Source organism: Aspergillus caelatus (genome assembly GCF_009193585.1).
Source record: "Aspergillus caelatus strain CBS 763.97 unplaced genomic scaffold BDV27scaffold_108, whole genome shotgun sequence".
NCBI lineage: Eukaryota > Fungi > Ascomycota > Eurotiomycetes > Eurotiales > Aspergillaceae > Aspergillus > Aspergillus caelatus.
The window spans coordinates 72,314-99,569 of NW_022475371.1; the positions used below are offsets into that span (position 1 = coordinate 72,314).

General features: G+C 47.0%; 12 protein-coding genes and 1 non-coding gene across 13 annotated transcripts; 6 read left to right on the forward strand and 7 right to left on the reverse strand.

Annotated features, from left to right (window-relative positions):
• Window positions 1-259: 259 nt before the first annotated feature.
• Window positions 260-6,046, forward strand: BDV27DRAFT_145959 (uncharacterized protein; the record flags this gene model as incomplete). Its single annotated transcript, XM_032070492.1, has 11 exons — window positions 260-382; window positions 466-762; window positions 830-855; window positions 906-958; window positions 1,313-1,356; window positions 1,399-1,609; window positions 1,712-3,641; window positions 3,690-3,875; window positions 3,925-4,393; window positions 4,519-5,103; window positions 5,156-6,046. The coding sequence occupies 11 exons, from the start codon at window positions 260-262 to the stop codon at window positions 6,044-6,046; spliced, it is 4,815 nt and encodes a 1,604-aa protein (XP_031926738.1).
• Window positions 6,047-6,319: 273 nt separating this feature from the next.
• On the reverse strand, window positions 6,320-7,090 carry BDV27DRAFT_145960 (YjgF/Yer057p/UK114 family; the record flags this gene model as incomplete). Its single annotated transcript, XM_032070493.1, has 3 exons — window positions 6,320-6,466; window positions 6,620-6,786; window positions 7,048-7,090. The coding sequence occupies 3 exons, from the start codon at window positions 7,088-7,090 to the stop codon at window positions 6,320-6,322; spliced, it is 357 nt and encodes a 118-aa protein (XP_031926739.1).
• A 732-nt stretch (window positions 7,091-7,822) lies between these two features.
• BDV27DRAFT_129645 (uncharacterized protein) lies at window positions 7,823-8,802 on the forward strand. Its single transcript, XM_032067245.1, has one exon. The coding sequence runs from the start codon at window positions 7,884-7,886 to the stop codon at window positions 8,670-8,672; it is 789 nt and encodes a 262-aa protein (XP_031926740.1). The 5' UTR covers window positions 7,823-7,883; the 3' UTR covers window positions 8,673-8,802.
• BDV27DRAFT_129646 (uncharacterized protein) lies at window positions 8,789-10,826 on the reverse strand. Its single transcript, XM_032067246.1, has 2 exons — window positions 10,569-10,826; window positions 8,789-10,348 (listed from the first exon to the last, which is right to left on the reverse strand). Exons 1-2 carry the CDS (start codon window positions 10,716-10,718, stop codon window positions 8,990-8,992), a joined length of 1,509 nt encoding a protein of 502 aa, XP_031926741.1. The 5' UTR covers window positions 10,719-10,826; the 3' UTR covers window positions 8,789-8,989.
• Window positions 10,827-11,078: 252 nt separating this feature from the next.
• Window positions 11,079-11,361, forward strand: BDV27DRAFT_4965 (uncharacterized protein). The gene has a single exon (XM_032076774.1). It carries the CDS (start codon window positions 11,112-11,114, stop codon window positions 11,325-11,327), a length of 216 nt encoding a protein of 71 aa, XP_031926743.1. The 5' UTR covers window positions 11,079-11,111; the 3' UTR covers window positions 11,328-11,361.
• BDV27DRAFT_129647 (uncharacterized protein) lies at window positions 11,079-11,876 on the reverse strand. The gene has a single exon (XM_032067247.1). It carries the CDS (start codon window positions 11,709-11,711, stop codon window positions 11,397-11,399), a length of 315 nt encoding a protein of 104 aa, XP_031926742.1. The 5' UTR covers window positions 11,712-11,876; the 3' UTR covers window positions 11,079-11,396.
• On the forward strand, window positions 11,229-11,312 carry BDV27DRAFT_t127. The gene has a single exon. It is a non-coding gene; the product is annotated as a tRNA-Lys (tRNA).
• A 1,344-nt stretch (window positions 11,877-13,220) lies between the features above and the next one.
• Window positions 13,221-14,622, forward strand: BDV27DRAFT_129649 (adenine phosphoribosyltransferase APT1). The gene is made up of 2 exons (XM_032067248.1): window positions 13,221-13,938; window positions 14,009-14,622. The coding sequence occupies exons 1-2, from the start codon at window positions 13,446-13,448 to the stop codon at window positions 14,161-14,163; spliced, it is 648 nt and encodes a 215-aa protein (XP_031926744.1). The 5' UTR covers window positions 13,221-13,445; the 3' UTR covers window positions 14,164-14,622.
• A 16-nt stretch (window positions 14,623-14,638) lies between these two features.
• On the reverse strand, window positions 14,639-15,626 carry BDV27DRAFT_4970 (gamma-glutamylcyclotransferase family protein). Its single transcript, XM_032076775.1, has one exon. It carries the CDS (start codon window positions 15,496-15,498, stop codon window positions 14,734-14,736), a length of 765 nt encoding a protein of 254 aa, XP_031926745.1. The 5' UTR covers window positions 15,499-15,626; the 3' UTR covers window positions 14,639-14,733.
• Window positions 15,627-16,307: 681 nt separating this feature from the next.
• BDV27DRAFT_158603 (glycoside hydrolase family 47 protein) lies at window positions 16,308-19,695 on the reverse strand (the record flags this gene model as incomplete). Its single annotated transcript, XM_032072711.1, has 4 exons — window positions 16,308-18,512; window positions 18,570-19,135; window positions 19,191-19,561; window positions 19,655-19,695. 4 exons carry the CDS (start codon window positions 19,693-19,695, stop codon window positions 16,308-16,310), a joined length of 3,183 nt encoding a protein of 1,060 aa, XP_031926746.1.
• Window positions 19,696-20,018: 323 nt separating this feature from the next.
• On the reverse strand, window positions 20,019-21,025 carry BDV27DRAFT_129653 (uncharacterized protein; the record flags this gene model as incomplete). Its single annotated transcript, XM_032067249.1, has 2 exons — window positions 20,676-21,025; window positions 20,019-20,605 (listed from the first exon to the last, which is right to left on the reverse strand). Coding segments are annotated over exons 1-2 (449 nt in total), but the record flags the coding sequence as incomplete, so codon positions are not given.
• Window positions 21,026-23,293: 2,268 nt separating this feature from the next.
• Window positions 23,294-24,752, reverse strand: BDV27DRAFT_165310 (WD40 repeat domain-containing protein; the record flags this gene model as incomplete). Its single annotated transcript, XM_032073891.1, has 5 exons — window positions 24,470-24,752; window positions 24,356-24,401; window positions 24,223-24,303; window positions 23,399-24,154; window positions 23,294-23,346 (listed from the first exon to the last, which is right to left on the reverse strand). The coding sequence occupies exons 1-5, from the start codon at window positions 24,611-24,613 to the stop codon at window positions 23,294-23,296; spliced, it is 1,080 nt and encodes a 359-aa protein (XP_031926748.1). The 5' UTR covers window positions 24,614-24,752.
• Window positions 24,753-24,823: 71 nt separating this feature from the next.
• BDV27DRAFT_129657 (TRAPP complex core subunit BET3) lies at window positions 24,824-26,070 on the forward strand. The gene is made up of 5 exons (XM_032067250.1): window positions 24,824-25,067; window positions 25,128-25,136; window positions 25,243-25,462; window positions 25,532-25,723; window positions 25,806-26,070. Exons 1-5 carry the CDS (start codon window positions 25,033-25,035, stop codon window positions 25,923-25,925), a joined length of 576 nt encoding a protein of 191 aa, XP_031926749.1. The 5' UTR covers window positions 24,824-25,032; the 3' UTR covers window positions 25,926-26,070.
• The last annotated feature ends 1,186 nt before the right edge of the window (window positions 26,071-27,256 follow it).

Genomic DNA, 27,256 nt, shown 5'->3' on the forward strand with positions numbered 1-27,256 from the left:
GCGACGTGTATGTAAGCGCGCCCGCGGATCCAAGCTCTCTGAGTTTATGCCTGAGGCACAAAATATAGGCCCTTGCCGCAAACCTCCAATTAATCCGAACCCCGTCATCGTCGCTTTCACTTCATCTTATGGTCGTGAGCCTTTCACCTCTCCCTTTGCCAACCATCACCCTCCGGTTTTACGGTAGAAGGGTTAGTACCGCTTTTCGAATGCTCGAGATTCTTCCCCTCGACTCTCCAATACTAATGGCAATGAATAGATGCTGTCTCAGCGGTTTTTGACCCGGCGCCTGCCCCAGGTGGCCGTTCGTTATAACGCCCCCCGCGCCTTTTTCTCTCAAGGCAAGATTCTTGCGGCTGCAGAGCTTGATGATCCTTTGCAGGTACGGTATCCTTATAAAAATAGTGTTTTATCTATCACCAATTGACACCGTTTGGTTTCAACACACAGAATGGTAATTATCAGAACCCTCCTCGCGTTAAGCGTGCCTTCAGAGACCCTCATGGCGACTGGTGGGACAAGCAAGAGAGACGAAATTTCGGAGAACCAGTCCACGAGGAAAACGAAATTCTCGGGGTTTTCAGTCCTGAGCAGTATACTCATGTTACGTCCCGTAAGGGCTTCTTCCACCTGGGCGTGTTCGTTGCAACCTTCCTTGGATTCTGTGGCCTCGTGAGCTTCTACTATCCAGACAAGCCTAGCGTTCCCAGAACATATTCGGAAGGCTTGGAGAAGGAACTTGGAGGACCCAATGCTGTTAAGGTAGGCCCCTAACTTATATTCCCGGCGTACATTTTGCCTAACGTTAAACTTAACATTTTGATATTAGGCCCGCAAATCTGGCGAGGACTCTTGGTGATTGATTGACATTTGCTTTTTTTCCCCTGTTGTGTAAATACGTACAGTACAATTCTCTTTTCGGCGTCAATCGAAGGTCTGATTGTCGATGGTTTCAGGTGTGAGGACTGCTCTTCACCGCTTGGCCTGCTAGCCTCATGAATCCCCTAACAATCTCAACGTCCATCTCATGCCCGGGCTTTAGGCTGACGTAGGGTGTGCGTACTCAATATCTAACCAACCTGCCTCAACATGATGGTGTGAATCAGGGATAAGTGAAGATGATAGTCGAGAAGCCGCCAGATGACCATTATACTGTACCATATACTCTGTCTGTCCAAGATTTCAAACGCTCTAAATAGGCAATGGATTGAACGGAATCGAAAGAATAGACTCATTGCCTTGACACCGATAGCAATAGCAAGCAGAAAATGCACACAACTTTAGTGTAAATTGGACTTAGAAATTCTCACAGCATGGAAGTGTTATGCAGCTGACATGAGCGTCAACCTGCATAGTGTGAGTTGGAAGTTTTTGCTTTACGCTTAGTCTGCCCTACAGAGCACTACGTCAGTTACTTGGGGCAGCTTTCTGTTTCAAGTGCAGAAGCAGAAGCGCCTCCCGCCAGCAACACCCCCTTTCTTCCTTTCTACCCGCCGGCATTTTCCTAACAATTCCCCCTCATATCTGTCCCGCCTCCTTAACTCTGTGACCCTGAAGAGCCCAGCGAGTATTTTGCGATTTATTTCAGTCCAGCTGGCGCTGGCTGGTGGTACGATCTCACTGTTTTATCCATGGTCCCGCTTTCCGTTCCCTTGCCCCCTCTCCCCGAACGCTGCAACATTCGGATAGAGAAACTCCCCCATGTCGACAGCATCTGATCAATCCCGAGGCATCAACCGACGGATTAATAGTATCCAAAATGATTCTCGCCACACGCGCAACCTTTCTGGGTTCCGCCGACGTCCTGTGAGCCCTACGGCAGCCTACACATATGCTCTCAGAGTCGCCTACCTCTCATACCTCCTTCAACCTCGTTCGCGCCGTGTACAGAATGTGCCCGCTCCTCACCAACGGCCGAAGCGCTCGTCAACCTCCTTCCACGACTTGATGAGCGACTTCTCTCTTGTTAGGGATTCGAAGAGCACACGGTTTCCCCATGGCTTCATAACTGAACTCGAGAAGAGGTTGACGGGCGTCTTAACGAAGAAAGAGAAAAGAAAGGAATATCAGGACCCCCTGGTTGTCAGAACGTTTGCTGCATTTCTCAATACACTTAAAGAGCAGTCATTTAAAAAGCGCATGGAGAAGGATCGGCGAGCCGAAGATCTCGTCCTGATTTTCTACTCAAATGCGACAAAGGAGTTGAGTAAAGGCAAGGATCCAGACGATGACCACTGGAAATTTATGGTGGACAGGCATGTCGCACTCTTTGTCCGCCTGATCTCGCATATTTTGAAAGATAATGACTGGGCGAAAGAACGACCAGAGCTGGCGAACCGATTATCGATCTTGGAGAATAAACTCCTTTCCCAGGATCAGGACCTCGTGCAATCTAATGGTCCGTCGACAGTGGAAGTTATAGTACCTCTAAGCTATGATGTGAGAGATATGCCTTTAGTGCAACATGTCGCAAGGGTTTTCGATATAAGCACCGCTCAAGTGCAGTCCGATATCGATAAACACCGGGAGGTCTGGACTGCACAGGCAGCTCTCAAGGACCTCAAAGCCTATCAAACCCATCTCAGTTTAAATACTCGAAAAACCATGTCCAAAGAAGACTTTGAAAATGAGGAGGCATATGAAATCTGGAGGAAAAGTGAAGGCCCTGACCTATCCCAAATGATGCTTGCTATCGTGCAAGCGAACCCTGAACTAGCAAAAAGCACCCCAGGGGGTGCGCTTCCGCAGCTCAATGCAAATGCCGGAGACAACAATGATGCAGCCCCTAGCGATTTGCCAAAAATGAATTCTGACAGGCCGATTTCATATGTAATCGACCAACCAGTGGATCTCAGTTCGCTATCAATGGGCGATGACAACAGTGAATCCGATGAATCTGACACATACACATACATACCACCGGACCCCCGATCTATGTATAGGTATATTTTGGCTCAAACTTTGAGCCATGACCTGAAAGATCGCGAAACTGAAACTACACAATTTACGTCTGAACTTCCGTCTATGAAGCTCCTCTCGAAGCAGTCAGCCGAGTTCCTAAACGAAGTTTGCCTTCGTTGGCGAATCCCCCACTTCTCTAGGCTAGTTCTGTTTCTGGAGGTTGTCCGTTCGAAATTTGTAGACAACGAGATTGATCTCGACACCCTTGATTCAGCATTTACCTATATCAAGGAGACACCATCGTCAGAGAAAAAGCGCAGTAGCTTCGTAGCTACCGTTCTCTTTGACCGACACAAGTGGACTGTACACGACTTGCTCTCGATGCAGCAGTTACTCTCCTCTCTCCATGAAGCACTTCTGAGGGAACTATACGACGTTATGATGGACTGTTACGAAGGAAAACCTCGACCTATTGGTCCAGTAATGTATGTTTTAGAGAATCATATTCAGCTTGATCCCTGCTACACAGAGGACCTGGAGGATATCGACCGTTTTCGTTGTTACGTTCAGGATGGCCTCGCTCAGAAAGCAACAGAAAAATATCAAGACCTCCTCGGACAGTATGTCCCAATGGATCAGGAGACCTGGGAATTCGATCATATCATTCAGCTTTGTGAGGCCATAACAAAACTTGCCCAGAAGATTAGGAAGCGCTACCGAAATAATCCGGAGATCATGGGGTAAGATGCAATTGTCACGAATAACAGTCTTCTACTCACACAATGCAGGGTCAATCCGTACCAGATCTTGCTTTCAAATGTGCTTCCGATATTCGCAGAAGACGCTCATGAGATGGTGGCCCGAATAGTCGAACAGGGCAAATTGAGAGGAGAGGAAATCCCAATGGAGGATGGTTTTGACTTATATAAAAAACTCACAGCTATACGGCAACTATTCATTGAGGCACTCCCTAGGTAGGCCCACCGCTACCAATGCGAAGTGTCGATACTAACGTGAAACCAGCGCTTCTTTTCCGTTCCGTGTTGAGGATTTGCTGGAAGAATTCGTCTGGCGTTGGATCCGCATGACAGAGGAGAAGATTACAGAGTGGGTAGAGCAAGCTGTCAGACAAGATGCCTTTGCCGTCCGAGCTGATGACTCAACGGAAATGATTCCTGAGGAGCATCGGCACAGCGTTTCCGTTATAGACATATTCCGCTCATTCAATCAGGTGGTAGAGCAGATGATTCAACTCGGGTGGGATGATGATTTTCAGTACGCGAAATTCATGACTGCATTGTCCAAATCGATTTCAAATGGTCTTGCAAAGTACTGCGAGTCATTGGAGCAGATGTTCGCACGAGAAATGGACAGGCTCTCACCGGATCAAGAGGCGGCAATGAATCAAACAGCCCAGGAAAAGCTGATGCAAATCGCCAAAGAGGCGTGGGCAAGCAAAGAGAAGATTGAGCCATTCCAATTCTTTCCTGAGGTATGCCGTCCCTTTATTTCCCTTCCCCCCTCCCCTCCTCACACCCAAACAACAAAACTTAGACTTTCCAATCTCTCTTTTTATTACCCGGTCAGGTTTATTTCACATGGTTGACGATTCTATAGTCACTGGTCAAACTGAACAATGTTGAATATGCCCTTACCCAGCTTGACAAGCTAGAGCGTGAAATAAACGTTGATGGCTGTGCAGATGTTATCGCCAAACATGCTCCTCCACAGATGCAGAAGATGCGCAGATCAACCACCTATGTCTTCACGATTAAGGTCGTAGAAGCGGAAGATTTGAAAGCCTGTGATATGAATGGGGGCAGTGACCCATATGTGGTGCTGACAGACGAGTATCAGAAGCGCATTGCCAAAACTCGTATCATCTACAACAATCTCAACCCGCGATGGGATGATTCTGTTGATATAACAACGCAGGGTCCATTGAACATCATTGCAACTATATGGGACTGGGATGCAGTGGGCGACCACGATTATGTCGGTCGCACTTCTATCAAACTGGATCCTTTACATTTCAGTGATTTCTTGCCGAAGGAATATTGGCTTGATTTGGATACACAGGGTCGATTGCTACTCCGTGTCAGCATGGAGGGGGAACGGGACGACATCCAATTTTACTTTGGCAAAGCCTTCCGCACATTGAAACGTACGGAAAGAGATATGACACGCAAAATCACGGAAAAGGTAAGTGCTCTGGAGTCTTAATAACAAGTATCGTCTTTAACACAGCCAATAGCTGTCTGCTTATATCAGCCACTGTTTGTCGCGTCGAACCCTAAAATCCTTACTATCGCGTGGTCTCAGTATCTCCAGTGTTTCCAACTTTCTTAGTCGAAATAAGGCGCAAGCTACTGCCACAGGACCATCAAACGCGGATGTGGAGAATGCTCTGACTCCGCTTTTCGACTACTTCAATGATAACTTTGCGATCATGAACAAGACCTTGACATCTGAAGCCATGAAAATGGTCATGGCTCGATTATGGAAAGAAGTTCTTAGCACTATTGAGTGCTTGCTTGTACCTCCTTTGTCGGACAAGCCATCCCATCAGAAACCTCTCACGATGCAGGAGGTTGATATAGTCTCACGCTGGCTCGTGCTGCTCTTGAACTTTTTCCACGCTATCGATGAAGAGACTGGTGAAGCAAACGGGGTTTCGATTGATATCTTGAAGTCACCCAAGTATCACGAGATCCAATCTCTGAACTTTTTTTACTTTGAACCCACCGAGAATCTTATTCGCACCTCTGAGAGAATGGCCTCAGCAACCATATCTCGGCAGCAGGCCAATAAAAACCGAGCGTCCGCGCCAGCCCATATTGGTTCTGGAGGACAGGGCGGATTTCTCGGCGTTCCTGGTGCCCGGCGAGCCAAGAGCATCATGCTCTCGCGGAACCTTGGCACAATGAAGAAGATGAAGGAGGAAAAGTGGCGCGAAGCTCAGGCCGAACCAAATGATGACATGATCTTGCGAATTCTTCGTATGAGGCCAGAAGCTGCTGGCTACCTGCGCGATCGAAGTCGTCAGAAGGAACGACTCGCGGCCGCCGCCGCTGCGGATGCCATTGTGAAACAAAGCCTGATGGCTGGTGGGGGAAGGATGACGGGAACTTTGGGGCGACGATGACTGCTATGAGGACGTCTATTGTTATTACACTGAGTTTGTTTTTGCCTTTGAGAGTAGGATCCAGCATCGCTTGGCCACTTTGCATGCGCGTGATGATTCCCACACCGTCTGTTTGAAGTTACGATGCGCTTGTTGTCTTCAGGTAGTATTTACAAAGAACCTACTTATAATGAATGAGACCCCAATTACCAACAAATGATCATCCAGGGTAGCAGTAGCCAGGCCATCAGATTGTCTTTTGATTGTATGTCATGTAGATAAAAACGATTTGGTTTACTCGAGAGCAATGCACTCGATCTCTACAGGCACACCCTTAGGGAGCTGGGCAACAGCAACACAGCTGCGAGCGGGCTTATGAGTGAAAAACTTCTCATAGGTAGCGTTCATCTCAGCGAAGTTCGCCATATCAGTAAGAAATACCTGGTGGAGTATCTCGGTCAGCCGCAATCCGCTTGTGATTTGAGGCCAGAGAACAGGGGAGAAGGGTGGTGGGATGGTTGTTGACTAACGGAGGAGGGGAGATGAGATAGAAGGAGAGAGGGGTGGGAGAAAAGCATGAGAGGTTATACGCACATTGACCTTGACGATCTTGTTGACGCTAGAACCGGCAGCTTCGACAATAGCCTTGATATTGTTGCAGCAAGCCTGGGTCAAATCGCCAATGTTTCCGGTGACAAGATTTCCAGAGGCGTCAGCGGGGATCTGGCCGGAGACGAAGATCTGGCCATTGGCACGGATGGCTTGGGACTGTAGGATGATTGAAATGTCAACAACGTTGGACGCCTTCTTTTCGGCGTGACTATGAAGAAGGGAGGGAATGTATATAGACGATTTGCTGTTCGGTTGGAGGACTTACGTAGGGGCCAGCAGCTGCAACGAGTCAACTTGTTAGCTTAAATCTTGTACGATCTGACGGGGTGATGGCAATTGAAGAGCAACATGCATCCTCTACAGAGGCGGGATGGGATCGAGAGCAATTGGGGGGAGGAGAGATGACTCACGAGGGCAAGCACCGGCGGCGGAGATGGGGGTCATGCCAGACATATTGACGATCTGAATGGGGAATTGAGGTTGGGGAATACGAGAAAAAGCAGAGGTTGGTGATAAGGAGAGAAGCTGACGGTGGGCGATTCGAGCGGAAAGAACACGAGAACTGATCCGTAACATGTGTGGAGGGGTTGGAACCTATTTATTTGGATATACTGGAAGTATTCCGCGGGAAAGAGTGTCCTTGGGTGATTGATGGTCGGAGAGTTGGGGAGTTGGGGTTGTAGTATTTCGACCCCTCCCGACATCGGTGGGGCTTTTTATCTTGTTCCCGGAGGGCGTTTCTTTTCTTTTCCTTTTTCCTTCTTGTAAGCTACCAGATACGTACAGTGTATTCTCATCGGGGCTGGATTTTATATACTAGGCGTGTATCAATGGGCTTCTGCTAGTTGAACTATGTATAGGTATACGTAGGTATGGATATCGGGACATATATATATATATCTCTCTCTCTATATATATGCATACATATTATGCAATACTCCATTGTTATTTTGATCAAAGGAGTTTAACTCCTTTGAGTTATAGGTTATCTTTCTCGAATGAAATCACATTCTGCAAGGATGGTTGGTTTATGATAAAACCATCAAGAGAGAGAGAGAGAGAGAGAGAGGATGGAGATGAAATACCGTCACAGCCAGATAGATAAAGCATGTCAGTCTTGACGTCGACAAGTTCTTGGCAATGATCCACAACGCGAACGAGACAATCACCACTGATTTAACTGTACACATAAGTACTTAAATGTATATACGAACAGAGACCGTTGAATTCCATACGAGCACCGCCCATGGCCCACGCAGGTAGAAGGAACAAATCCCAGAACAAAAATAGCAGACACGGTCAAAATAGTACAAGTCCATCTCCGGATAAGCCCTGGATTTCACTGGCCCACACCTTTATCAAAACCATCTTTGTGACCTCCTCTATATCGTTGCTGGCCTTGATTTCATACCAGACCCTCCATGGACACCATATCTACCCCACCAAACATTCTTCCTCCTTCAACGAGGTCATCAGCATAGGAATTGCGGACCATAATTGTTCTCTGCCCACAGCGCGCTATGATATCAGTACCGGTAGAGCCGCATGCTACCCTTCATCAGGAGGTATATGGATGACCGAGCTAAGCGCCCTTGAACTGCAATACCTGAATATTAACCGCCTCAACTCATCCGAGAGATCCCGGGATCGCGATGAAGAAAATCACTTTTGTGAACAACTTCGACCATTCGGGGGTTCCTGGTATCCTTCACATCTCTCGGGTGGGCTATGGATCGATGGGAGGTGTAGTGAGCTACACAAGTTGGAGCCGGCATTCTCAGTTTCCCGTCGCATTGGTTACCCAGGGGGAGGAGGTGTATGGGGTTTGGATAGAGAACTCTCAACCAGCGACACAGCAGTTCGGAATGCCTTGACAATGGAGGAACGGTGCATTGTTCTAGAAAAACTAGGTGCCATCTTCTGTAGAGATATGAAGTGTTGTTCGGCTTTGACTGATCTCTCCAAAGAAGCACACGAGCTGGTAGAAGAGAGGATGAGATCGAGAAACTTCCAGACGGCAAAGCATGTATCTTAGCTTTACCCTAGATTTGAGTAGTCCATACATATTATCCCGGGATTAGAATTGACTTGTTACTTCCGTGAAAGCGCTGTTCATCACTGGAAATTGATATTCATGTGTTGATCTGGCCAGTGGGGTATCGCGTTTCAAACAAGGATTATATATAGGGTAAAGACATGGTATGTACACTAAGCATATGTATGCACACATGGTCGATGAGGTGGCAGAAACATGCACTGATAGTCATGGCGTCGTCATCATCTTATTCACAATTAGAACATGAGACACCTAAGAGAACGCTAGCAACAGTTACAAGGCACGATTCATGGATATCACTGTTTATTGACAAGAGATCCCAATTGCTGCAAGAAAGAAGAAGTCTGCTCCGGGGAAAAGCCGAAGAACACAGGGCCGTTGAATACGATACTGGCCGGCGAGTTAGTTAGGGGAGGATGAGCTTGTGGTTGTTCTCCAAAATCCTGCTCAGCGGTTTCAATGGTTCCGTTCTTCTTCCCATGATCGCGAATGGTTTCTGTCTCCGGCGCTGTATTGACAGCTTGAGCCACACCATGGCCGAAAGGGCAACGACCAGATTTGGGTGCCGTCGTCGGCGCTTGTTGAGTAGAGTCACGGGGCGGGTTGGAAGAGACCCTAATAGGCTCTTCCTCAGACGGCTTCTTAGATCTCTCAGGTAAGGCCGCCGCCGGCGGAGGCGAAAGCGGGGGCGATGCTGAAGGAGGCAAGGGCATCGGGACAGGGATTCCCCAAGGCCTGCTTGGAGATTCGCCAACGCGAACCTCGCGTAGCGGACGGTCAAAGCGGCCCTCCCTCCCATCGTCGTTCTCTGTCTCGTCCTCTTTGATAGAGGGCTGCATCTCCGAATTTATGCCAACCTCTTCCGCCCATTTTTCCACTCGTTCGGCAGAGGAACTGGATGTCGGCGCGCCGCTATTACCACGGTTCGGGAGGAACGCTTGATGTTTGACGGATAACCCTCGGATCATATTAATGAGACTACCATACTTTGCATCTAGATGCCGCATGCTGTGGGAATCCTTCTGATAACGTTGGACACAAATTGCATGGCTTCGGGGTATTTCGTGTTTGTGTCTCTCAACATAGTCGGCTATTTCTTCCGGGCTATGTTGGTCTAAGTATCTAATAGGGCACCGGGCAACAGGACATTGAGTGGTCGATGTCCTAACCGAAGGAGTCTGACTAGAACGTCTATCATTTCGTTCAGCCTTTATGGGGTCTAAACTTTCGTGTCCACACGTATCACTATTCTGGATCTTGAAAGGATTCTCAATCCCATTAGCCATCCCATTGTCAGATGGCATATTCTTAGACTTTGCGAATGGGCAGTGCAGATTTCCCTGAGTGCCTTTGGTGGTGAAGTCTTTTTCTAAAGAGCCAGGGGCTCCGGCCCTAGTGGCAACAAGACATGGGTTGAGGTCGGGGACACACTGTGAATTCAGGATAGATTTGTAACACACCACCCCGTCCGCTATTGGTTTGAGCGTCTGGTTGCCTACATTCCCAGACTCTGCTAGTGCTCTTACTATATCAGGAGGACTGAAGGACACGGGCTTTTGGTTCCCATATTCGGAGGAGTGACCGCGAATCTTCTCTGAGATAATCTTGACATGAGTGTCAAGACCGCTGGGAAGTCGACCTGCGAGCTTCATATACTAAGGTGGCCGTTAGCACAAGGATACCCTTCAGCGATAGCACGACTAATGTAAGTGGAGAAGAGGGGGGGTTGTTGAGATGCCTCATCAGATAATACATGACTTATCCGTCACCGCCGCAAATGCGACTCCTGATCTAGAGCTAATCGATTTTTCTCATCATTTGAGGCAGAGGGAGCAGAAAGCTTTGTGTGGAGTTGAGAAGGACAAGGATGCTTACCTCGTCATAAGCATATTCCAGCTTTTGTTGCAAGCTTCTCTCCTTGCAGATAAATTGCTGGGTGGTTAGCAAAAGAGCTTCGAAAGCTTTCGCCAGGGTCTGAAGTTGGGGGTCCTGCTGCCCAGAGGCAGCGACAGGTGCAGGAGACATAGTGTTTTTGAGCAATGGCGATTACAAGACAGTACATATCACATCTGATAGATTAGGCTTTAAGTGGCACTTCTGCACTGAGCAGAAGTGCAGCTTGAAAGACATGAGGTAAGACAGCAGGAGAAGAAAAACTGCGGGAAGATCACTGCCCGGAGAACATATGAATAATTGTTAAGCGAGGTGGTCCGTGCAGTTACACGTGATAATGCTTACAAACTTAGTATGACTAACTTTGATTAACTAGTTACCAGAAGATGGCTGATGGCAGCCTGTGCTAGATTGCTAGCTTGCCACCAGACTAGTGCTATTCAAATGTAAATATATACGGCTATAGGAGAACCATGGTAAGCATGGATATTACGACAGTAGCGTGGTCTAGTAGGCGCAGACTCGATGTATAAAAAAGTAGTAGTAGTAGTAGTAGCTAGCCGTATGTTGATCCTTTTTCAGGACTCTAAGCTCTCTTTTCCTCTTATTTTACATTTAGTTAAGTTTGTTACTCAACAAATAGCCGGGCTAGCTCAATCGGTAGAGCGTGAGACTCTTAGTCGTCACGGCATCTCAAGGTTGCGGGTTCGACCCCCGCGTTCGGCTTTTCTTTTTGCTTGATGGTTCCCGGTTCCCTTTTTACTTTCTTTCTCTTTTCACTTTGCCTTCTTCCCCAGTTTTATCTATTATTTATCCTGAATTGAACTCTCGCAACTCACAATGTCTCATTGCAAGGAACACAATTGGGGTATTTTCGAGTTGCATACGCAATATTGATCTCGTCGCCAAAGCCAAGGGGACCGTAACCCAGGCAAAAGCCAGGCAGAAATATGGACATCCGTGCGTCGTGGTCAGCGACATGCATTGGCAGTGATGGCTACCTCGGTGCTGCAGGTGGCTGCAGAGGTTGAGCTGCATTGTGGGGAGGTGAGCGGTATTCCTCCAATTCTGAGTTATGATTAGTCGGAATGCCTGTAGATGTGTCGTAGTCAGGGACAGCGTCATGCAGGCTGAGTGAGTTTCAGCATGGAGGAAAGGGCTTTCAGTAAGATGGAAATGGTTGGGCGTTCTCTTTAGATATATTTTTTCAATCTTAACGATTACATACAAGTAGTCTGCTGTCAGGTCTCTTTGGATATTTGGATACTATTTGTGGATGCACTAATATGAGGTATTTCCGGGGGCTTGGAGGGTTTGGGGAGGAACTACAGTAGTATTAGTGAATCTAGAAACCAGGTGCGAAAATGATACGGAAAATCCGAGGGTTGCATGATAATTTTAACCTAGTAATAGTCGAGATGGGTCTGTCACACACGAAATATGAAAATAGAGACAGCCATATGAGGGAGGAGGTGCATTACAGGGGTAAGACAATAATGTGGCAAATCTCTTGACATGAGGCCATGATCTATTGTTGGTAATGCGTCAGTTCCTCTTGCAGTAGTAGATGACGATGTAGCTTGTATTAATTCCTTAAACATGTACCATTTTTGCTTGATCTAAATTATGTCACTTGAAGAGATGCATTGGATCCGTGCAGAAAGAGATACTGATTACTATTATGATTAGTAGTCGTAATAGTCCTATTATCGCCTTGACTCACAACGGATCGGAGTACCTGGCGGATGGTGGGCAGACTGGAAAATCGGTCTAATTTCCAGAAAAGTATATTGGTGGTTATGGAGTTCAGGGAAACCAGATAGGGAATGATAGTCCAATCATTCCTAGCCGGGGGATCCATCGTGGCTTGTTGATCCAATCCACTACTTGATAGCCCTGACCGCATGTGTGGATTGTGTCGTGTAATCCGCCGATATGTATAACAAGATTAGTGTTATATTCACGTCGAACTGAACCGTTCATGTTAAATACTGCAATTCTTTGTTTCATTCATTGAAACGGTTAGGCTAGGCAACACTACTACTCACTATCCTCCATTCTATTGCCTGTGGAGGAGTGCCACCGAGAGAAGGGGAAAGAGGAGAGAAGGGGGGAAGGAAAAAAGACAAAAAAAAAAAGAAGGCAGGCTTGCAGACAACGCAAGAAACTTGCATCATGGCTCATGGGGAGGGGCTGAAGTACTAGTAGTCTGTACATATATCATGGATCAGTATGAGACCATTGGTCCTGGCAAATGGGAGTAGAAGGGGTAACAACATGGTAAACTAGGAACAATTAGTAGATCAGCAGGAGCAATACTAAAAACATGTCAGCATCAATTGATTCACTGTGAAGTGACTGATTGATGGATTCTAGACCCTTTAACAACGAAACAAGTCATCGAGAGGGGTACATATTTTAGTTTCCACTGCGTGTATTTGAGGTATTATCGAAAACTAGCAAAGAAAGACGCGAGATATGGCTTGGGTTTTGACAATTTGAGTCCCTCAGCCTGGTACCGATGAACAGACAAACAGAGATCTATAGATTTACTCTTCAGTTTGGAATGAAATCATAACATACAACACATCTTCAATATAAATACAGTAATTGCCCGGTCGATTGTGTTGAGAGGGGTAAAGTACGGAGTACTTTTTCGCTGTAATACTGTAAAATACATCGGCATTCACAATTCATACGCCAACGCAAGATCTTCGAGGGGTCAATTTTTTTTTTTCCTGTTCCCTCCCGCTCGTGCTTATCACTTTGAATTGACTATTTTACTTTTCAACCACACTCACCCTCCTGCCTTTTATTCCTCCTTCTTTTCTTCCCTTTTCTTTTCCCCTTCTTCTCATCATGTCCCAACCAACTCTTAACTCTTCCCAACAGCCTGATGCCGCCGCCGCCCAAGTCGCCGGACAGTCCCCCTCCTCTTCCACCCGCACCGCCGAACTCGCCAATCTTAAAATAAGCCTGCGCGCCGCTCTGCGCCAGTTCCCCGACTTCCCGTCTCCTGGAATTCTGTTCGAAGATATTTTACCCATCTTTGCCAATCCTACTTTGCATGAAGCCCTTCTTCGCAGTCTAGAGTTGCACATCCTTCAAAACCACGGCGACCAGAAGCCCGATGTTATTGTTGGTCTCGAGGCCCGCGGCTTCCTTATCGGCCCCAGCCTCGCTTTGAGACTTGGCGCGAGCTTTGTCCCTGTGCGCAAGCAGGGTAAACTGCCCGGACCATGTGAAACCCAGGCCTACGAGAAGGAATACGGCCAGGACTTCTTCCAGATGCAGGCTGATTCGATCAAGCCTGGCCAGAAGGTGATCGTGGTGGATGACATAATTGCAACTGGTGTGTTTTCTTCTTATATATAGACAGTCTTCCTTTTCAGGAATAAGCAATACTGACTATATTTTAACAGGTGGTTCGGCCTGGGCAGCGGGTGAACTTATTAAGAAGATGGGTGGCGAGCTCATGAGCTTCCTTTTCATTCTCGAGCTTGAGTTTCTTAAGGGACGGGAAAAGCTTCCTGCTCCGGTCTATACTCTCCTTTCTGGCCAGGAAGAAAAGCATTAATTGACGACCAACGACACTTGTTTTACCTGATCATTATGATTATGCTGCCCGTAGACGGGCTTCGTTGTACCAAAGAAAACAGAAAAAATACGCATGTATCCGCTTCCCCGCAACCAGGCGTTCGGGTTCGATTCTCGACCGGTCGGTACAATGCAGCGATGATTATGAAATGGGCTGCATCTCATTGGAAGGGCTGTATGTCTCAAGAAAATTAAGAAGCACAATGCCTGCCCTTCCACCCCTCGGCGTTTTTCGTTTTAAGAGGTCACCTTCGCTCGTCGGGTGGAATACCGGGTTAGACGAAGTCGGAACAATGATATACATCATACAGTTGTTTTCTAGGGCATGCAGGGAAACGTGAATGCGTATCTAATTTCGTATCACACTTTTACTGCTGGAGCATACTATAGACTCTGCATATGGATAGCGATAATATGGCAACTTCTTATTGCATCGCACGTGGTTATAAAAAAATAAGTTGTACCATTGTAATCATTCAGTCATCAACTCTTGTCTAGTTGCAAACATCACCACGAAACATTATCTATGCAAGGTAAAACCAATGACAGCCTAATTCAAAGGGATCGACTTTCTCATTACCTCATCTGCCCACTTCTTAGGGAATCCTAAAGATTCCGCCTCGCGGATCGCACGGTTCATCCGCGGGATGTACTCGTCTCTCGGGGGACCTACCCGCACCCTCTCCTCGTCCACGTAAACTAAGGTCTCGATAACTCCACGCTCCCTCCGTTTCTTCTGTTCCTCATCCAACCACACCGTCACCGTAGCCGGAACATACCACTTATTATAGTCCCCATGGCCTTGTTCCGTCGGTCGAATATGCGCCGGAACCTTATGCGTAGCCCGCGACGGCAGCGCCGACCGGTCAATACCCTCGTAGCCATCAAGCAACCGCTCATCCTCGATGTCCATCTCATACAAGACCCCATAAACCGCATCGTCATCCCCAGAAACAGGTACGTCTTCACCCTCATCCGCTTCCCGGCCAACACGTAACTCAGCGGGTGGTATCACATTCGCATAGCCAGCTTGGCAGATCAACCAGCGCCAATGATCTAAGCGGGCGATGGCGACCGGCTTAGATGAGAGATCAGGGTCGCATGTGCAGCGGAGACGCATTTGTGTGAAGGAGAGGTTGGATCCGTAGGCAAAGTAAAGCGGGCGGGGTTTAGTTTGTTGCGGGGTCGTTGTACTATTGTCCGAGGGGTGGGGGTTGGTAGTGATTGTGATTGTTGTGTGAGCTGTCGAGTCAAGTTCGATATCGGGTTGATTGAATGTTGGGGGTTTAACGATGGTTGTGTCCTGAATATGCATCTTGAGTGCTTGTTGCGTATGTTATATTATAAAGTCTGCTATGCTTGAATGACTGTTTAGAGAGCCCCCAAATGATAGAAGGGTAAAAAAATAGTTAAGAGAGAGTCAAAGAGTGTCAAGAGTGTCAAGAGTGTCAAGAGAGTGTCAAGTAGAGAAGACGGTTGATGCAAGGGAAAATCAAGCATGTATTTAAATATGCAGAGGACCCATCCGATAGCAAGTGGAGATAAATTTATCTTGTTCTTCGGTTCTTCCAAATGGAGCTCAGGCAGTGTGGTTTCCGTGGAAAGTTTGGAACTTCGCCATCTGAACCAGATTTCGGTTCCTGGCTGAGCAGTCCATATGAACTCCCTCCCAGTACGCGGGGAAACAGAGGATATTATGACAGCCTAGATTCTGCATGCTGTCTCCGTTCTTTTCCCTTTTTTTTTATTTTATTTTTATTTTATTTTTTACTTTTACTTTAGTTTTCCTTTCTTTTCTCTATCTTTTACGTGAATCGAAAACCAATGTTGGTCTTCAAAAAATTCGGTCTCAATTATATAATACGCCGGACATAACTCGGTAAGAAAGACATCTTCCATCTAAGTCGGGTTCTACCTCCAGGCCGCCCGGCAGAACCAAGAAGTTGTTACTCAGGGACTGCACCAATCAACATGCTGTGGCGCAAAGAGTGGCGACGAATCATGGCCAGCGCCAATTTTGTACCTGGTGAAAGAGTACAGGAATGTACTCATGCCTTACATTTTTCTCACCATATGGTATGGAGACTCTGGTGTTCCAGTAGTTATACAAAACTATGTGACTATCTAGATGATATATAGGTTATTAACTGGTATGCCCTGCGATCGCACAGTGTACCGTCGCTTGATGCCGACGCCGGTGGCCTGGTGGAGTAGTTCGTATGTTTCCTCTCCGCCACCGACCATGACTAGGCTGATTGGATGACGACGAGGAACCCCCCCGGCGGTCATTTGAGCTTCGTCAAGGTATGGCCGAACAAGAGACGGCTCCGCGCGGACGGCGGCTAGGCCCGAGAAAGGATTAACTTGGGACTCTGGATCCTGGTCGATTGGCCCCTCGTCGTAGGAGACAACAATGACGAGCCTTAGTGCATGTCGTGAGGGTGGATATGCAGCGATACTCCGCAGCTTTTGCGAGAAACTGCACCCGCCTCGCTTGATGACAAGCACTTGGTGACTTTGTGCGATGTCACGTAGGATCCGATGGTCACAGAGCTCATCAGCAAAGTAGATCGTAGACCATGTGAGACGACTTTTAGGGAGATCTCCTTTCACAGAAAATGTAGAGGAATCTTCTACATCCGGCATGGGCGCAGAGCCTAAGCCAGAAGCCATAGCAGCGGGTAACGTTAGTCGTAGAAACGACTTTTTCTCCGCAGACGGCCAGGCCGACTGGGGTTGTGACTCGTCCCAGAGTAACCAGGACACATGACTGACAAAGGATGATAAAGCACTCTTTACACTCGACGCAGACGGATCTACGGCTCCCAGTTTGTCGTCAGCGGAGGTCTCGCCGACGATATGCTTTGGGCTATGCTCAGCAGTCGACCCCTGAGGATCGTCTGAATGGTTCCTTGGGCGGAGGTTCTCTGGGATAACGTCAATGACGATGTCAATCATTGCGGAGTCGCGCACGCGAGTGAAATTCGGATCAGTGGGATCCAGGACATCGAATGTGATCTCCCGTGAGATATATACCTTCTCATCCTTCCCAAGTGGTACATTGTTGATCACCTGTACTCGAAACTCTGTATTTTTCGTGCCAGCCTCATCCTGAGAGGGAACATCTTGAACCATGCTCAATCGGAGTCCTCCGATGGCCTTGATGAGAATGCCATCTTGGACTCGCTCTAAGGAGCCGGATCCCAAGAACATGCCAGGAAGAGATGGGAATGAAATGTCAAGTGTGGGGCGAATTGTCATTGGCGAGCTCGTTGCATTGAACGGTACCAATTCGGCTGGCAAAGTCCAAGGGAAGAATGTGTAATTCGTCGGTGAAGACAAATCAGACATTGTCACGCTTGGGCGGCCCTTCGCATAGTCTAGAATAGGTCCCTCCGGTGGCCCTCTGCTAGGCATCAAATGTAGCCGAGCCAAGTTGGCAGCATGAAAAACGTCAGGACGCGCAGCGGTTGATGAGAGCCCAAAAAGAGGAGGCAATGGCGCTATTGGACAAACAGCAATATTGGTCTGCTTGCTGACTGATAAATGTGTCTTGCGGGGTTGCTGGGCAGTTGTTGTACTCTTGGGTATGATGAGTGGATGGCCCTCTGTGGAAAACACAAACGGCAGGTCGATGGTGTTCAGAGGATGCGAAGGGTCAAAGAGCAAATACAGATATTTAGTTGTCTCGCCTAGGAAGAAGCTTTCCATTCTGTCACTGAGCTCACCACTGCGGACGTCTTGAAGGCCAGCCCAGCCACATTTTGTCCAGCACCGTCTTTTAAGATCACGAAGTACCATCTCGCCAACATGTAAGTACCAAGGGTCCTTGGTGGCTTGATAGAGATAAAATGTTGATTCAGCAAATTCTGGCCGGCCACTGTACCATGCCAGGCCCCCCTCTATATCCCCCGTCGCGACATTCCATCTTTCAGGGAGACCTGAAAACCGGGTCCAAACAGCCGTTGTGAGAAGATGGATCCCTACTGCCTCATCTAACTCTCCTGCCAAGCTCAGGAGACCTGGGTAAAACGCGCTCAGGCTATCGATCCAAAACGCCCGCGTGGCGCCAGTGAAAATATCTCCTTGAATCAAATGTGGGTGCTGATAGCCTTCTCCGCGATACAAATGACGCTTGACCGAAGCGTGTGATTCTTGCCAGGCTTGCAAAAAGGCCTCTGCAGAATTCTCGTACTCGCTCAGGGTTGGAAAATCATTGTCCAAGGCATGCCACGAGCTATTGAGATCGCGGGGAAACCGTTCCCCCGACGACAGCAGGATATACGATTTGAAAGCATATTCAAAGAAGCTGTCAATCCCTGCACCGATCTGAGGTTCATGAAATTTTAGCTCCGTATCATTAACTTTGAATTTTCGAAAACTTACTCCTGTGTAAGGGTGAACCCATTTACCCGATTCTGCATCGATACCTGCCCCAACTAACCCAATATCACTTCTTCTCGTCCAAACCGCCCAAAATGCTCTTTTACCTAACTCCTCATACCGGCCATCTCCGGTAAGCCGGCTCAACACAGTAAACTCCAAGACTAAGCTGCCAGCGCCTGCGCTACATGTCTCCGTCGTTTCTACCAAAGGAATGCGACGAGGCTTACAATTCTCGTGGTCGTTAGTACTGTCGCACGAGAAGGCGGCATTTAGCGGCGAGTTTGCATAGAATGGGTGCCGTCGGACTCCATATCGAAGATTGACCCGGGGATAAGGAAGACCAGTCTCAGTATAGAAGGCCGGCAACAGACGATTCGCCAGGTCAACAGCAAGTCGCAAAAGCTGGCCATTGTAAACGAATCCATTCTCCCATTTGATTCCGTGCCTATTTTTGGGGAACGGAGTCTTATCCCAAGCTTTAGCGAATGCGACCTCGGCTTCAGGAGGGCTGTATATCGTAATGGGAAGATCGCCCACAGAAAACAAATGAGCGCTAAGTAGTCCGCCTGTAAGGATCCGATGTCAGATTTAAGTTAGTTATTGTAGAATAGAACCCCGTACCTAGTCCCCGAATGACCGTCTCGAAGACCTGAACTTTACTGTCTATGTCAAACCCGTGGCTCCTTTCGCCCTGGCCAGCAGGACCATCTGAGCCATCACCGTACAGCTTCACAAAGTCCCTCACACCATCCTGGAAATGTGCCCAAGCTCTTGCACCATCGTCTGGGCTCGATGACAGTATCGCTAGTGAAGATAGGCTGTCGATCAAGGTCAAAGAGTAATTCCCTAGAACGTCGTTCAATCCCGCATTCGCAAGGGTATCTCGGTCGCGAACTAGCGGACGGCACGATAGCGGGCGTAGTTCATCTTCAGGAAAGGCATGCGTAATGTAATTGTCAAAACCGTGGTAGAACATATGCTCAGTGTCCTTTCTAGAATGTGAATCCATGTCAGTCATGAATTGAATACCAACTATATCAACTACAACAGCAACAGCAACAGCAACATTAATAAGAAGCGCTTACCTGAGTTCATTAAGCTGATCTGTCCTCATACCCCAAGCCATGGCAAGCCACAGCGAGAGAAACAAGATCCAATTCATCACCCATTCTGCACGGTGGAAGGGCATCTGTAAGTACCAACATCCCGACCGCATTACGGCAGCAATAAAACTGCCTCAGGTGGCATGGGAGCGCAATTGTAAGCCGTTACAGGCGAGGTTTCACTGGCGGAGAAAATTAGTCCTTTTTGGAGTTTCCTGAGGTATAATGGTTGCTTAAGTGATGGTGGTAGCGAACGTGCACGTGAGAAATCCAGCTCGCCGTTCCGAACCGCCAGATATGCTAATAGTCCGGTGTATGTCTGCTACAGCCCACAATTTTCCTGTCGGATATTCACAAATCTTCGATACGGAGCACTAAATATTTACATTCATTCACATTTTACAGTATAAAGTGTGAAATAGATATAAAATTAGGAAATAAGGAACGGCCAACGCTATAAAAAAAAACATATGAGAAGAAGATGAACATGATGCTATAGACTGACCAGCACTGCTATGTATGGTTAGTTGCTTTCCTGCCCCGATAACTCCCGCTCAAGACAAATATTGTAACACCCAATGAACCTCCTGATATATCTTAACAAAATAATAGCTGATATGCAAATGGTGATGATGTGGCGGACAAAGAAATTGTTTTTTGTAGAAACGTAAAGGCTGAACGACATCAGATGAGGCGGCGACTAGCTCCACATAAAGACTATCATTGACGTCCGAGTCATTCAGCAGAAGGGCCTTGAGTAATCGATCGGGGTTGTGCTTCAATCACATAATCGATACCATTGTCAGAAGTGTAGCTGGGGGGCCGTGGTAATGGGGTCTTGCCGCCCAAGCCTTGGGCCTCGTTTGCATGTTGCGGCAAAGAGGGGGCATTGCTGGCTACGCGGTGCCAATATAGTAGGTCTGGATTAATTCTCTGGGATGCATGAATTAGCCAGACAGATTTGTGAGAGGACAGTCGAAGAGTGTCTTAATATATCACTTACCACGCTACTTCTCCAAAGGCCATACGCTGGAGGTGGGGGCGTGACCTTCTTCCGGCTGGCACCATTGTTTTCAGTCAAAATATCCTCGTCCCCAGCGAGAATGACTTGAATGGGATACTCTGGCTGAGCGTAGCCAGTTGGCCCTGCCCTGCTTGGTATCCGATTCATAGCCACAGCAGATCTGGAACCTCGCAAAACCTCCATTGAAAATCGGATGAGGGAGTGGCAAAAGACAACAATAAGGATCAGAATCATGAATATCAAAAGTATATGAAGTTCGTGGCCTAGGTGCGATTTGGAGACAGCGAACGCAAAAACTGTATCATTCGGTAAGCATATCTTTAGCGCCGAAGGTTAGATCGAACCCAAACCTACAAAGAGAAAGGGCTAGGATTAGGAAAATAGCAGATATGGCAAGTGTGACAAGCTGTCGTCTCGTATTCTTTTCTTTTAGCCTCGTGGTGAACGATCTTAAGCGACGATTGGAGCTACCGACGTCTCTTTGCGCATGAAAATTATCCTGAGTTCCCTGTTCCGACCTAATGTACGACTGGCTTCTGTCGGCAAAATCGGTCTGCTCTGGCCTAGGTCGTGTGTTGATTCTGTAATAAGTTTCCCTTGGTGCATATGATGATTGCGGCAAGCTTATAGCGAATTGGTGCGATGAAGTAGGCCCTGAAGATATGCGATGCCCCTGATGTCCCGCGCTATTAGCAGGAGTTCGTTGTCCATTGGTTATATATTCGCCACGTCTCATTGATGCGGACGGCACACGACTACCCTGGAAGCCTGGGGAGCTTCTAACATAGTTGTTTGCAATGTATCCGAAGTCTGAAGATGAACCAAGGAATGCCCGAGAGGTCGACTGATACGAATTTGACGATTCTGTTTGAGGTAACAGGACTGATCCCATGTTGAATAACTTGTCACTGGAATCACATTTGCGCTGATGGCGATACAAAGCAATGGCCAGCAAACTTCACCCGCCGGACAGTTTCGATGTCAGCACTTTGTTAGATCGTCCTATACTGAGCGCTGCTGTCCTTTTATCGGTATGAGCTACAAGCTAATTCCGCTTTCGGGAAATGGCACACAAAATGGTGGAAGCGAAAGCGTTCAGATATGCGGCGACAAATCCCTCAAAACGATAAAGCTCACAACGCATGCAACAGCGGTAGATTTGCCGCTGTGAGCGTTTGGCTGCGCTAATAACAATGGCCTTGGCCACTAAATGTCCATAATGAGGGCTTAAGGAGACGTCACGGAGGTAGATGAGACTCGCATCGGTAATCCCGTTAGAGATAGTATAACTAGAGCGAAGCTTAGATTATATAAAATGGAAAGTAAACGGAACAATATTCCAGAGCTGGTAAAGTGGCTTGAGTAAGGAAGAAAAAAAGTAAACGAAAGGTCAGGGGCAGCACCAGGCTACCAGAAGTAGATCTAATATGGCCGAGAAATGAGAATGAATTACAACAAGATAGAAGGGAGATGCCAGTGACGGTAATAGTAATGGTATGTATGAGAGATTCAAGTAGTCAGAGGAAAACAAAAAAAAAAGGGACGGGGATCCAGGGAGGGAGAAGGAAGGAAGCACAGAGCCCCAAAGGCTTGTGACATTGGATCTCAGACTGAGAGGGAGGACGGAGTACGGAGTAAGCATTGCAATAAACCCAGCAGACTAGTGGCCATAACTAGAGCGAACCCCTGGACGACCCACGTTTCCCAGGCCTAGCCCGACGTAGATACTTTGACATGGGTTGATCTTATTCATCACAATATATTGTGCAAGAGAGAAAGACACTGTGAATAGTCCAGATCCGAATATCGTGAGTGACTGGTATTCGTATACAACTATCCCCTTTCCCTGTTTCTGATGCCAAAATCATGTATACTCCGTATATTTCGGGCCGCAAACGATACAGGCGAGTGTTTCGCATATGGAGCTAGATTTGAAACAAGCCTCTAAAACTATCCAAAGAACCAATCAGCATTGGGAAAGCCTCCGATGGTCTTTGGTACATCCCTGCCTAGCCTACTAGTTCTTACTAGTAGCTTATACCTCACTTTAGCACGTATTTAAAACCTATGGAGGTACTAAGCCACAGTCGTGCATCAAAAGCCACTTGCTTAAAAGACAACCGAGACTCTTAGGGTAAATAAAAAAAACTAAACAAAGAATATCAAAATATTTATTATGAAATACTAAATCTGATGCCTTAGTGGACTGCCGCCCGCTCGACATTTATACTTGTCAGTTGTTACACTTTATGGCATGATTGACGGAACGAAATCTGGTACACGGCCACTACTCCAATCCTTCAAACCATGGTCATTACTAGATCTCTGAGTAGTCGTTGGAGATCCTCTGCTCGGTAATGCCATCTCACATGTGCGGTATAAATCATATCATTCGTGTTTTCACTTGATCTTGTTGCAGCGATGCACATCTTTGCTGTAGTACTATGCGTAGGCCGTCTTTAGTCGAGTCAAGCGACCTTCATGGTACCGCACAAGACATTGAGTCTGACGTTGATTTTTGTCCAAAAATGAAATCGTGCCCTGAAGTACGTGCTGGACATTACGTTGATGCATAATAACCTGGAATCCGTGTATCCTCACTTGCCAAGTTCTCCGAGCATCAGGGTCCGATCAGATGAGCCAGAAACAACTGTAAGAACAATTAGAATGGCAGCCAGCTAAGACCACGGAAGAAGACTTACTGATGGGTTCGCTGTTCGGCGAAAATCGTACATCATTGACTGTACCCTTATGCCCGGGAAGCTTGTAAAGAAGCTTTCCGGTTTTGAAATCCCAGACAACTACGCTCCTGTCACCACTTCCCGCAGCAATCCTTTCGCCCTTCGGGTCCCAGCTTGCACGAACGAGGTTCTTCTCTAGCCCCATAGGAGCGCCGTCATACATCTTGATAAGTCGATTTGTTGGCGCAAATGGTCGGATATCCCATGTGCGCACTGTCGAATCATGAGAATTAGAGAGAAGGGTCTGCGAGTCTGGCGAAATTTCCAATGAGGTGATAGTATCCATGTGCCCCGTCATGGAGTAAGTGATAGATTTTTTCCGCAGGTCCCATACGTGAATCGCGTTATCAATGCCGCCACTGTAAATTTCGTTTCCTGCTTCCGACAAGGCCACTGCAGTAATGGGCAGTTCCGTTTCCAGATATTCAATAGCATCCCTTTGCCGGGGATCCCAGACTCCCACACAACCATCATCACTCGCACTAACCAACAATTCCTGGCCCCTTCTGCTAATATCTAGACAGTTCACTATCTCCTCGTGACCCACGTGGCGACGTATTCTTTGCCCGGTTTCCAGGTCCCAACTTGCCAGTGTCATATCGGCTGACGCGGAGAAGATCGTTCTCGAGTCGCGAGACCACTGTAGGTCAAGCACCGCCCCTCGGTGGCCTGACAAGACACCATAATTTTCACATTGTCCATAGGTGTTCCAAAGCACTATAGCTCGCGTGGAAAATTAGTCGTCATGCGATTGCTTGACATCAATTTAAAAAGATGCGACGTACAAATAGACCTATCCATTGAACCGGATGCAATATGCTGCGCGGTAGGGTCGAACCGGACAGTAAAGATTTCGCCGGAATGACCTATATCTTATTTAAGCATACAGAACCACCTCAGTAACACAAAATTCGTTACCTGTTAGCTCCATAATCGGCGCTTCAAGCCCACTGGTGCGGGGAACCTGCCAGCACGGTCAATAGAGGACTCCTCAAAACGACTTCTGTACAGTCATCATGAAGAGACACATACTGCTTGCACAAGTGTTCCATTCTGCGACGAGCTTTTAACCACGGCAGTACCATTATCCAAGCCAGCGTCGGACTTTTTCCGTTTCACAACGAGCTGATTAGATGACCCAAAAGCTTCTTGGGCAGGTCGTTTTTCTCCAGACATGTTACTGGGATGATCTGGGGATTGCTGGCCCAATGAGTATTCTCAGAAACTTGTAACGAGAAAAGGCGCTGGATTGTACAGGACAAGTTGTATGAAGATAGCAATTGACTGCTACAAAACTGGTGTTTGGGGAGCCTCGTCGTGGCCGGAGTACGCTCATCTTTTCCGCCCGGCAGTACTAGTTCTACGCAAGCGCTGAACGTCCAACAGGTTAGCCGCGATAGACGCCGGTCCACTATGCGCTCCGCCCGTACCCCGTCGATCCACCGACTCGGGCGGGGAGGATTATCTATCAACAACATTTTGATACCTGCTGGGCCTTCAACTCCTGCCTTTTGCCGTATCACGCCGGAACACCTTCTTGCAAGCTGTGCATTAGTTCTCTGGGAATATAAGTAATTGAAGTTGCCGAAACGAGAATGTCTGCCACAAAAGCCTCGAGGATCGGTGAAGAGTAAGTTGATTGTTGTTGATATTGAATTGGTGATATTCTCATTAACAACATGCGGTGTAGGCTATGGAAGTCAGTAAGCTGAGTGCCGTTTTTAACTTGTCAAATAGTTTACCCGATTGCATCCAGCAAAACTAGCGCGAACTGGTTTGTGACTAACATATTGCAACATTTTTAGAACGAGGGTTGACAAAGTCAATGCGGAGTTAGTCACATTGACTTATGGTACAATTGTTGCACAATTATGTCAGGACTATGACTCAAACTATCAGGAGGTGAACAAACAGCTGGACAAGATGGGCTACAATATTGGTATGCGACTTATCGAAGACTTTCTGGCAAAGTCAGGCGTCGGCCGATGTTCCAACTTTCGGGAAACAGCAGACATGATCGCAAAAGTATGCTCTAAATCTATCATATGTCAGACATATACCTCAAGGATATGTGACTGACAGATGCTCGAATAGGTCGGGTTCAAGATCTTTCTTAACATCTCGCCTACCGTAACGAATTGGACCAGCGATAATAACCAGTTTTCTCTTGTCTTTGACGAGAATCCGCTAGCCGACTTTGTTGAGTTGCCAGATGATGGTAGGGCACAGGATGAGTTGTGGTTCTCTAATATTTTGTGTGGTGTCCTGCGGGGTGCGTTGGAGATGGTAAGTAGACTAAGCCGCGAAAAATTCTACATCGTTGGTTTACACGCTACCGGGGCTCACATATTCTGGCGTATCTTTCTAGGTTCAAATGCAGGTCGAAGCGCATTTTGTTAGCGATGTTTTGCGGGGTGACGATACTACAGAGATGCGGGTATCTCTGGTGAGATATATTGAAGATGAAATGCCACCGGAGGAGGAGTAATAAGTACATGGAAACAAGAATGCTGTAGAAGGTTGTGGCGTACGGTGTTTGGGATTCGACGGTCTCTGTTCTTTACTAAATTATAGCATCTCTTGCCATTAGTAGGTATCTGGAATCTATTTGTACCAGACATTGGCTCTGATGATTACCTCTACAATGTTGGTGTTTTGATTATAGTCTAGTACGAGGTTAGAGTAACCATCAAAGTTGGCGATTCGGTCGAACGATAGAACATGTGAGCATGCAATGAGCCACGATTAATCACCTTGCGAGTTTGGCTCTTGTAATCAAGACACTAGTAGTATGGTTTATAGAGGTACAGATCACATTTGACTCGCCGACACAATAACCCGTATTTTCAGATGACACTACGAACTAGTAAATTCGCTGATTCAATGATACATGATATAGTCAAGGAGACTGCAAGAATGAAGGACTGTATACAGACAGTATTCCAAAGGAATATGCAATTAACCGAGTCAGTCAAAACAAAAAAAAAAAAAAAAAAAAAGGGGGAAAAGAAAAGAAGAGGGAAAAGGGAAAAGGGAAAAACGAAAAAGGAAAACAAAGGTATTGGAAGTGTTAAGCGCCAATCATTCTCTCATCTTACAAGCAACAAATGCAAGAATGGCATGGTAAGGGACAGTGCTGGTCTGCCACATCATGTTTAACGTTTCAAGGTTGTAATCAATTTCAGAGACATGTACATCAGGGGGTTGACCTGTCTATTATAACAACAAGTGTATCACAAATTGGTAAATGTTAGATTGTTGAGTGAATGACATTGCCATAATGAAAACATGGAGACTAAGTAGGATTTCCGCAGAGCTAATAATATTCAGAACTGAATGATCGCCCTTATCGAACTTTATGCCAAGTCATCAAACTATATTGAACATTTTTATATTTACGGATAAGTCAACAGAAAACAAACACAGGTGATGCCCAGGTGCATACAGACCAATGCAATCCCAGTGCTCACCCGGTCTGGTTGACCGATATTACCACACCCCCAAACTACATGATGTGATTCCCTTGTAGTCTGGGGGATGGGCAGATCTGCACAGGAAATTCTAATCCGCCGGAGTTAGCCACGTGATCCACCATACCATATTAGTCCATACTGTGCTGGGAAGTACGCAAGCCCGCTGACCCTGAGTGTTCTAAATCCATGTATGTATCTATCAGTATCTTCAATTTTTCGATCTCTACACGTCGAACCCGACAGTATTTCTTTCTTGTAACTTAATTTTATTTTCTATCTTCAAACCAATGGCTCTGTGAAATGCTTTCAGATAATTATCGGTCCTTTTTTACCAAATAACTTCTAC

Excerpts from the sequence above, each read along its gene's own strand:
- BDV27DRAFT_129645 (XM_032067245.1), top strand. The coding sequence starts at position 7,884 with ATGGCCCACGCAGGTAGAAGGAACAAATCCCAGAACAAAAATAGCAGA.
- BDV27DRAFT_129646 (XM_032067246.1), bottom strand. The coding sequence starts at position 10,718 with ATGTCTCCTGCACCTGTCGCTGCCTCTGGGCAGCAGGACCCCCAACTT. Across the intron at positions 10,349-10,568 it reads TGGAATATGCTTATGACGAG|TATATGAAGCTCGCAGGTCG; the intron begins GTAAGCATCCTT and ends CGGCCACCTTAG.
- BDV27DRAFT_4965 (XM_032076774.1), top strand. The coding sequence starts at position 11,112 with ATGTATAAAAAAGTAGTAGTAGTAGTAGTAGCTAGCCGTATGTTGATC.
- BDV27DRAFT_129647 (XM_032067247.1), bottom strand. The coding sequence starts at position 11,711 with ATGACGCTGTCCCTGACTACGACACATCTACAGGCATTCCGACTAATC.
- BDV27DRAFT_129649 (XM_032067248.1), top strand. The coding sequence starts at position 13,446 with ATGTCCCAACCAACTCTTAACTCTTCCCAACAGCCTGATGCCGCCGCC. Across the intron at positions 13,939-14,008 it reads GGATGACATAATTGCAACTG|GTGGTTCGGCCTGGGCAGCG; the intron begins GTGTGTTTTCTT and ends ATATTTTAACAG.
- BDV27DRAFT_4970 (XM_032076775.1), bottom strand. The coding sequence starts at position 15,498 with ATGCATATTCAGGACACAACCATCGTTAAACCCCCAACATTCAATCAA.
- BDV27DRAFT_129657 (XM_032067250.1), top strand. The coding sequence starts at position 25,033 with ATGTCTGCCACAAAAGCCTCGAGGATCGGTGAAGA. Across the intron at positions 25,463-25,531 it reads CAGCAGACATGATCGCAAAA|GTCGGGTTCAAGATCTTTCT; the intron begins GTATGCTCTAAA and ends ATGCTCGAATAG. Across the intron at positions 25,724-25,805 it reads TGCGGGGTGCGTTGGAGATG|GTTCAAATGCAGGTCGAAGC; the intron begins GTAAGTAGACTA and ends GTATCTTTCTAG.